The sequence below is a fragment of the Phoenix dactylifera genome, chromosome 13 (genome assembly GCF_009389715.1).
Source record: "Phoenix dactylifera cultivar Barhee BC4 chromosome 13, palm_55x_up_171113_PBpolish2nd_filt_p, whole genome shotgun sequence".
Taxonomy (NCBI): domain Eukaryota; kingdom Viridiplantae; phylum Streptophyta; class Magnoliopsida; order Arecales; family Arecaceae; genus Phoenix; species Phoenix dactylifera.
Genome location: NC_052404.1, coordinates 3,992,874 through 4,002,471, shown reverse-complemented (window position 1 = coordinate 4,002,471; position 9,598 = coordinate 3,992,874). Strand labels below are relative to the sequence as shown.

Sequence of the window (9,598 nt, the reverse complement as noted above, 5' to 3'; positions counted from 1 at the left end):
CGTATCCAAAACTCGCCGCACCATATGAGCAGAAACCAAGGTAGTTTTCTAACCTTTTGGTTTCTTCTCCATTCCCCAATGCCATGTAAACTAGCTTAGATACCCAACAGCCTCTAAAATTTAATTCTCCATACCTATGTACAGAAATGGCCCAATGCATTTAGAGGCCTAGGACGGCCTTACTAATTATTTTTTTTCTTTTTATTTTATTTTTGAGGCATTCCTTACAATAGGCCGACCTAAATGAACTTACTAAGAAAAATCTTTTTTTTTTCTATTTTATTTTTGAAAAAATTGCTGCAGTGAGCCTTCTTTAGCCGGGGCCTTAGGCCGGCCCTACTTACATATGGCCGATGCCTGTGCAATATTTATAAAAACAACGGCGAAAACCTACTATGCATATTGATGCCGGCATATTCTCTGAAGTCTCATTAATTCAGCTAAATTTGTGTAGGATTTCTTTTTCATATCAGATTGTGGCTTGCAAGGGATCTCCCTGCAGTCAATATCATCAGAAGAAGAATGTCACGCAACGGCATGTCTACATGCATCTTATATTTTGAAGCAGGGCATGGTGGAGTAGATTAATGGCTCCGGACCGTCCAATCATACAAAACTAGTTTTGCTGATGATGTGAAAGTATGGTCTTCTAATGCAACAGAGTTTTGGGTAGTGGGAACACGTTTCAAAATGATTGGGATATTTTGCATGGTCCAATATCCATTGTTGGGCTTGTGGGGTAGCGCACTCTCTACGCTCCCCTTTTTGGCCGTTTGATAAGACTCGACGCACTACCAAACGGTAGGCCCCACCGGATAAATCGGCTGAAACATCCAACTAGAATAGTTAATAAACACGGCATATCCAATGCCGATTTTATTATATTAAGACCCAAACTGTCTGGTGTACATGAAAAAAATTCTATTGCTGGTATAATCAGCATTAGCCACCTGAATGGTTGTTATTTTATGTGATTTTTAATTTTCTTTTTAACAAATGGTGATAAGGTCTTCAACATTTTAATGAAGAAAATAAAATGATACAAAGCCACACACGTGCGTAAAAAGAGCCAAATAAATATCATGAAAATAATATCAAAAAAATGGTGATTCAGAATACTAATGATCAGCTGAAATCAAACCAAAATTTAGAGTTCAGTTGGAAATGCTCACCGAGAATCGTGAAGGATCTTCGGGCAAGAAGATTGCTTCTACAAAGAAATTCGAGAGTTCTTCCCTCGTTGCCATTGGCTGATCCTCCACCAAGGTCTCACTGATCCAAATCATGCTTTGATATGGAATCCATGCTGAATCCATTGCGTCTCAGCTCACCCATACGTTAGACATTAGACATGCTTGACCCTTCCCCAGTGTCATCTACATTGAGGAGTTCATTGTGGATCATAAGCCACAACAAGACCTTAAATAAAATATTTACATTTGATCCTTGATTTATTTTACGTTTTTGATCTTCTAATTACATATGAAACACATAATTACTAATGTAAGTAACTACCATTAAAGTGTGAACTGTCTAAGGACTGAGCGTAAAATAACAGTCAAATGAAGGACTGCATATGAATATAATACTCTGAAGTCTGAACCCAAACATGAGCAGTTTTTTATGATAAATTTCTTTAACAGGTAATTAATTAATGACATCGACCTGTCCACTCCATAAAGCATTAAAGCCCCAATAACAGATAAGGCGAAAGAAGGAGCGAGATGCCGCAAATAAAAGCAGGCGGCACGGGACATCTCCTCGTAGTCTCCATACGCCTCTCTCTCTCTTCTCCCTCTCTCGCGCGCGCGCAGCGCTTCCATAAGCAGCAAAAGAATGGAGTTATCGAAATGGAGGAGGTCCCATCGCCCCCTCCCATGGCTCTCTCTCCTCCTCCTCCTCCTACTCCTTCTCTCCGGCGGAGCGCCGCCGGCCTCGGCCGCAGGTCCAATAAAGACGGTGGTGGTCCTCGTAATGGAGAACCGGTCCTTCGACCACATGCTCGGGTGGATGAAGCGGCTCAACCCGGAGATCAACGGAGTAACCGGTTCAGAATGGAATCCGATCTCCACCTCCGACCCGGCCTCCCCCCGGGTCTTCTTCGACGACGGGGCCCACTTCGTGGACCCGGACCCGGGCCACTCGTTTCAGGCGATCCGGGAGCAGATCTTCGGGTCCAACGACACGTCAGCGGCGCCGCCGCCGATGAACGGGTTCGTGCAGCAGGCCCGGTCCATGTCGGCCAACATGACGGAGAGCGTGATGAACGGGTTCAGGCCGGAGATGGTGTCGGTTTACAAGGCACTGGTGGAGGAATTCGCCGTGTTCGACCGGTGGTTCGCGTCGGTCCCGTCCTCGACCCAGCCGAACCGGCTCTACGTCCACTCCGCCACCTCCCACGGCGCCACCAGCAACATCGCCAGGCACGTCCCCCACAACCTCTCCATTTCCTTCCCCCCCTTTTTTTAGCTTCCATTTTTCGAAATAATAGATAGAAAAACAATCGGCTACATAAGATTAGGATTCGGAAAATATTTTTTGTTTTATTTAATTAAAATGGAAAAAAATTGGAATTGGTGGTGAGCGCAAGTAGTCGGCGTCTTGGCGATCCCAAGCGCCGGGCGGTTTCGGCGTCGGTGGTCATGGGCTGGAGGAGTCCAGACCTCTTTGTCGCTAAATGCGGGGGCCATCTTTCTCCAATGGGACAAAAAGACAGAAAGGAAAAACCGACAACTGCCCGTGATGTCGGCAGAGAGATCTGACTCCGAGGCTTCCATGGAGTTATCTGGGTTATTAATTCTGTTCCGTTTGTTGAAATCCCCGTCGTTAGAGTGCTATAACGGCTGCTGTTACAGTTCTTGAAGAGCCCGCTACGTTGTTCATATTAATAATGGATAATTAAATAATGACAGTTATTTGAGTGAAAGTAATTTGGATAGCAATACCATTGTTTTTCCGTTATTTTTACTTATTATCACTATAATGACTATTTTAACCTGGTATGCCATCCGAGTATCGATTCAGTGCCGGTATCCGATACAGACGATATATCGATACTCAGTATATCAAAAAAATTCTGTACCGTATGATAAATTTTAATTATAACAATTATTATTTTAATATAAATAATTCAAAATTTCACATAGCTGTTATGACTATTGTAACGGTTTTGGTGGGGCTCTGTTATAATGAGATAAAGCAGTTATTGAGACGTTTTGATGAAACCGGAGCAGCACGGTAGCTGTTAACTTTGTCAATCAGATATACAGGGTATTGGGAAGGGTGACTGTCCCTATGCTTTTTGCTTAATAAATTTGAGGGGAATGATGGGAGTTGAACGGTGTTTGGTATGGGAGGGCTTTGGTGGGCTATGGTCCTACAAAACTTGACTTAAATTTCTGAACTGTGTGTGTCATCAGTTCTTTTATTTCCTATAGGTTCTCACATGGATATTGGGTGCTCTGAGATGTGTTAGCTGAGTCAAAGTTGTCAGGTATCTTTTTTAAAGGATTTTTTATATCTTTTTGTGGTCTTGCAGTAGTTGGTCATTTTTATGTTTAATATTGTTTGAGGTCATGTCGTCTTTATAAAACAACAGTTTGAATTTTGTTTTTTGTTTTTTTTGTCAAATTATCGGTTCTTTCGATGCTGATATTACTGTTCGTCAAAACCATACCAAGATTTCAGATCATCTGTTTGAGTTGAAGTCGACCAAACCATCCATAGCAGACATGTTGCACAGTGAATTGTTCTTTCGTATGACCGAATCATCTTAAACGAATTATGACCTTGTGGCATGTTCATTGTGCTTAATTCCATGTGACATTAAGTTTGTTATATTGCATGAGTGGCAGCATGATTGCTTGTATCTTAATGCGTGCTCATCACGCGATCGGGTGCAGAACGAAAAATATTTTGAAACTACACCTTATGGTTCTTATTTGGGTAGATCCAGGTGATTTATTGGAACTTACTATGCATTTGATAGCAAGCATCGAGGTAAATCTACCTCGAAGTGAAATTTCCCTCTTGCTCATAGGTCCTCAAGGCTTGATAAAATTTTGAAGTTTTATTTTGGAAACATGTGAAGGGTGTCTCCAAGATGTAAAGCCACTAGGGTATCAGTTCATGGATGTTATGTCCTAAAGTTAAAGCTCTTTTGAGGGCTTAATCAAAGAAGTCTTTGGACTGTTAAGTTTTATCTGTGGCTTTGGAGCTGACCTTTCACCCTTATATGATAGATGTGTATACACCTGCTCTAGCTGTTGCCAACTAGTTGGGCTGGACAGCCAAACAAACCTTACATGCCTTGGTGGACTTCTACAATGGCTCATTAGTATCTACTATTAGAAAAATAGTACTTATTCAATTTGGAGAAACCATAATAATTCTAGGTTGAATTGTAGGCATAACTCTTATCTTAATACTTGCTGACTAGATTCTTGGTGAAGTTTTGGTTTCTTGCCCTGCAAATATGGTATCTCTGAGTAATACATTTGCTATGATGCATCAAGCATAAAGATGAACTGGAGTTTTTTTTGACATGGAGCTTGATGGGCTAAACATGGGTGCACAAATGCTTGTTATCTTGAATCTCAGTGGTGAACTTATTACAGTACATCCAGCAAAGCGTCAAGTATATATGAAAGAAAGAACAAATTTTGATTACATGCTTCAAGTTCTAGTTCTACCAATGTTCTAAAATTTTTGAGTCAGGCCCATCTACTATGAACCTGTTCAGACATTTTGAGGTGAATCCCACGTATAATGTAACTGTACTAAAAAGAGAGGAAAACTAATGTTACATATGGTAGAGATTGAGGAGCTTAAAGAATATATATATATATATATATATATATATATATATATATATATATATATATATATATATATATATACCTCTGGCTTTGGCTACATCACGAACTGGTCGATGGGAGTGACTTTGCTGGTTATCCGTGAAAAGATCATTCTAAGCTAATTTAATTTTGAAATTATCTTTTTTGAAAGACAGTTTCCTTCACAGCCAAACAAACCTTACATGCTTTGGTGGACTTGTACAATGGAAACAGCTAGGCATGTGACTTCAAAGTTTCACATCTCTTGAAGGAGTCCCTTCTCACCCAAAAAATGATCCTCAACTTCCTCGGACCCAAATAATTATTGTGAAAACCTTTAGTATGTGCTATGAAGGTCTGTTTCTGTGAAGTCACTGAAAAGAGATGTGATCACCCATCAGATAACTAACTTCTTGATCTTAATTGGGATAGGCTACTGCTTCATTGTTGGTATGGAATACAATCAGATTTTTGGGTAAACATTTCTATCTTTTCAGAGTACATATTATGATCTTTCAAAGTCTTATCTGGAAGTTTCTTTGTCTGACCTGCTTGCAGTCTAATATCTCATATGGCAGTTTTGCTTTGGCCGTGCCTTGTGTCTGTTGTTTATTTATTAAGGAAAACTTAGCAGTTAAATATTTTGCTCGAAAAAAGTAGGATTAGCAGTTCACAATTAGGTGTTACAATATGTTTTTATAGATATCCTTTTAATGTTCGCAAGAGATTATTCCTTGTTCTTCCCCCTAGGCAAGATACTGTGATCCATAGAGAGGTTCAGGCGTTCACCTACTCAGCTGCAAACCACATACAAATGACTCCAATGAGCAGACACCACACCAGAGAGTAAAAAATTCATCTGGCTTTGCCTGTAGGGATATTCTTATTGGCATCACTCAATATGTAGTATCACAATCACATTGAGTAGTTTAGTCCTGCTCTGGCCTTCTTATACAAACATTGGACTGAACTCAGGCTGATTACTTGTGATGGATTGGTAATTACCACCAAACTTTAATAAGATTATTATAATTAACTAGATTGATCTTAAATAACCTTATTGGGATACTCAGAATTCTATTGTTTTCTTTTTGAAGGGCATCTTGATCAGATTTGAATATATTTATGAAAAACAAGGTTCAAATATGCTAATAGAGGTTTTATTAGCAACTCTGCCAGTTAAAATCTATTCTGACCTCCCCCCCCTCCCCCAAAACTTTCTCCAAGATAAAATAAAAGGAGAGAGAGGGAAATTGAAGTAACATTTTGAACCAGAAAATACACATCCTGCTGCATCAATGTAGAAATGCAATAACTTGCATACAAAAAATCCATCTGGGAAGCTGATCAGAATTCTTTTGGAAAATTCGCAAGCTGTTACGTGTGAAACAGGATTACGTGTGTTTAGAATCCTCATAGAACAGTAATTTTCTGCTCAGCGTTTCCTCATATGTTCCTGCAATTTGTAAGTTATATTTTTGAAGATCACTTGAAAGTTTCAGGACATGCTGCTTTGTTTTTCCTGGTATGACAGCCATAATCTTAAAGATGCAACAATGTGTTTGCAGTATGCTAGCGAAGGGATACCCACAGAGGACAATATTCGAGAATATTTATGATGCAGGACTGTCTTTTGGCATCTACTACCAGAACATTCCTGCCACCCTCTTCTATCGTAACCTTCGGAAGCTCAAGTACCTCACCCATTTCCACTCCTATGACCTCAAGTTCAAGGACCAAGCCAGCAAAGGCTCTCTCCCCAATTATGCTGTCATCGAACAGCGGTACTTGGATTCCAAGTCCAAGCCTGCCAACGACGATCACCCATCTCATGATGTCTACCAGGGCCAGATGTTTGTCAAGGAGGTGTACGAGACCCTTCGCTCCAGCCCTCAGTGGAACCAAACTCTTTTAATCATCACGTATGATGAGCATGGTGGCTTCTTTGATCATGTCCCAACGCCTGTCAGGGGTGTCCCCAGCCCTGATGGGATCGTCGGCCCTGACCCCTTTGACTTCACATTTGACCGCTTGGGAGTTAGGGTGCCGACCGTTATGGTCTCTCCTTGGATCGACAAGGGCACTGGTAAGTATACTGGCAAGCATTGATTCAATCACAGATATCATGAATCTAAGTTATTGGAGCAATGATCCTTTCATCCGATGGATGCAGTCATTCATGGTCCCAGTGGTGTGCCATCTCCAACTTCAGAGTATGAGCATTCATCCATACCTGCAACTGTAAAGAAAATTTTTGATCTCCCCTCTCCATACCTGACTAAGAGGGATGCATGGGCTGGCACCTTTGAAGGCATCGTGCTAAGTAGGACAGAACCCAGAACTGACTGCCCAGGTAAGCTTTTTGCTTACAGCTCCTATCATATCAATCATAATGCTAGTTGGAGCATGGAAATCAAACTGTAATCTAAATTGTTTGAGAAATTGAAAGTTTTATGCATGTGATATCTAGACTTAAAGCTCGGCACATGCACTGAGTTGGCCTATATGATAAAATAAGCCAGTCTAGTGGGTTTTTATTTTCTACAGATAGACTTAATTGCATTTTACTAGAAAGACCTTGATGTTGTCCTTTGTTTAATAGCTCAAAATTGGACCATTGAAAATGTTATTATTTGATGCTCTACCTAATTTCTGGTGGGGAAGCCATGTCTGGATGAATGCGAATTATGTTAAATACTCGAGTTTTTTGAGCCCAATATGATAAGAAAAAACTAATCAGTTTCTGTTTAACTTGATACTCTTTAGTGATACTCTTTAGTGGCTAGCTACCATGGTGTCCAAGCTAGTGTAGGCCTGATATGCTACACAGACTCTGCAATTTAGCTCCAGTTTATGTAGTAAGTGCTGTGCATTTTAAGACTTGGTACTTTGCTGGATGGAATAAGAATTCTTTACATTTGAGGATCCAGACTGCAGCAAGGGTGCCAATTCTGAGTTGGTCAAGTCACTGGTTGTAGGGTACCGGTGACTTGGTTTGAGTCCCACCACCACCATGATTAATGATGTCGATGAATATCGATGAGCCTTTCCTGTCATCTTCTTCTTGAAAATAAAGAAAAAGAAAAGAAAAGAAAAGGAAACAGACTGCAGTTATTTTGTTCATGCGCTCCTTTTAATGATCCTTAGTCTTTATCCATTAGAATACATGCCTTGTGCACTGTGATTGGTGCAAGAATAGGTTTTTATTTTATCCATTGCAATAATTTTTTGTTTTTCCTCTCGGTCCCCTGACACCTAACTTCATTATTGCACATATATGCTCTAACATCATGCCTTGCACTATCGTATTCTATTGGGCTTGAAAGTCCTTTATTTTTGAAATAAGCTTCAAGTCCTATTACAATTTGGAAGATTATAGTTACCCAAAGTAAGATGTTTCATATAACCTGATGAACTTCCAAAATTCTGAATATATTCACTATATGCACTTAGTCTAAACAAACCATAAGCATAGGGTTGCCAAATCCCTCTTAACCTTGCCGTTAGTATAGCTTCTGCTGGTTTTCAAATCTAATCTAATCAGGGCAAATGCCTGATTTGATGTATGTCTCCAATGTGTCTCTTTTCTTTCTTTTGCCATAGTGGATACCTTAATTGTTGTTACTTGTGATCGATGCAGCGCAACTTCCAACTCCGGTGAAGATCAGGAGTGGTGAAGCCAATGAGGATGCCAAGTTGAGTGAATTTCAAGGGGAACTTATGCAACTTGCATCAGTGCTGAATGGCGATCATCTCCTTACCAGTTTCGAAGAGAAAATACTGAAGCAAATGAATGTTAGGGAAGGGATAGCCTACATGGAGAATGCTGTCAGGCGTTTCTTCGAAGCTGGAATGTCCGCAAAGAAAATGGGTGTTGACCAAGAACAGATTGTGAAGATGAGACCATCACTGACCACCAGGTCCTCATCACCAACAGCCCAACCTTAGCAACTTTTGAGCAGTATAAAATGGTGCATCTCTTCTCTGAATGTAGTGGCACAAAATATGCTAGCATAGGCAAAGAGAACTGTGCTCATATAGTGCTAATATAAAAGGAAATCTAGAAGGAAATGCTTGTGCCTGGTTACTATTTGTATATGTTGGCAAACAGCCATCCAGGTAATGAAGTATTGCAAGCATTTGACTAATATAACATCTCAATCTGCTGCTCTATGATATCAGATATTTCATTGGTAGCTAAGCACTTTTTGTGTTGAGGTCAATGCGCATGTAAAAATGTTCTTACAGTAAGCCTTTGAGCAGAGGTATGGTAATCAGATGAAGCTCAAAATGAACTGCTCAGATCAAACCCATATTGCTGATCTTATAGATTGCCATTCAGTATTATGATGCTGCACACCATTTTGGCCTTGTCCTTTATCCCTTTCTTATATTTTATTTCTTTCCTAATCCAGTGATATTAATTTTATAGGGGTATAGTCATCTAGACAGAAGCCGTCTAGCATGGATTCTACATTCGAACCTTTGGATTGTGTTAAAAATCCTAATTACTTTATTGAATTAATTTTAGATAAGTTAATTTTGTCACGCCCCGGACCCGGATCCGTGACACGGCCGTGCTATTGCCGACTACCGCCCATAATAGCACGCAGCCTCATACCTGGGTAACAGGGTAGTCAAACCAACCGAATCTTTTCATGTGAAAGCATTCTTAGTATAACCTGCTGGTCAGTACCCAAATACAGAGCTTCTATGTAGTTTATGTACATAATAGTATACTTGCTTTACCCCAAAAGAAAGAA

The 9,598-nt window shown here is 40.2% G+C and overlaps 1 protein-coding gene across 1 annotated transcript; it reads left to right on the top strand.

Annotated features, from left to right (window-relative positions):
- Nucleotides 1–1,722: 1,722 nt before the first annotated feature.
- LOC103701653 (non-specific phospholipase C2-like) lies at nucleotides 1,723–9,036 on the top strand. The gene is made up of 4 exons (XM_008783800.4): nucleotides 1,723–2,423; nucleotides 6,404–6,921; nucleotides 7,009–7,188; nucleotides 8,476–9,036. The coding sequence occupies exons 1-4, from the start codon at nucleotides 1,837–1,839 to the stop codon at nucleotides 8,781–8,783; spliced, it is 1,593 nt and encodes a 530-aa protein (XP_008782022.2). The 5' UTR covers nucleotides 1,723–1,836; the 3' UTR covers nucleotides 8,784–9,036.
- The last annotated feature ends 562 nt before the right edge of the window (nucleotides 9,037–9,598 follow it).

What these genes read in the sequence shown, in the direction of transcription:
- LOC103701653 (XM_008783800.4), top strand. Translation starts at nt 1,837, where the DNA reads ATGGAGTTATCGAAATGGAGGAGGTCCCATCGCCCCCTCCCATGGCTC. An exon ending in GCCACCAGCAACATCGCCAG is followed by an intron (nt 2,424 to 6,403) that starts GCACGTCCCCCA and finishes ATGTGTTTGCAG; the next exon opens with TATGCTAGCGAAGGGATACC. An exon ending in TTGGATCGACAAGGGCACTG is followed by an intron (nt 6,922 to 7,008) that starts GTAAGTATACTG and finishes CGATGGATGCAG; the next exon opens with TCATTCATGGTCCCAGTGGT.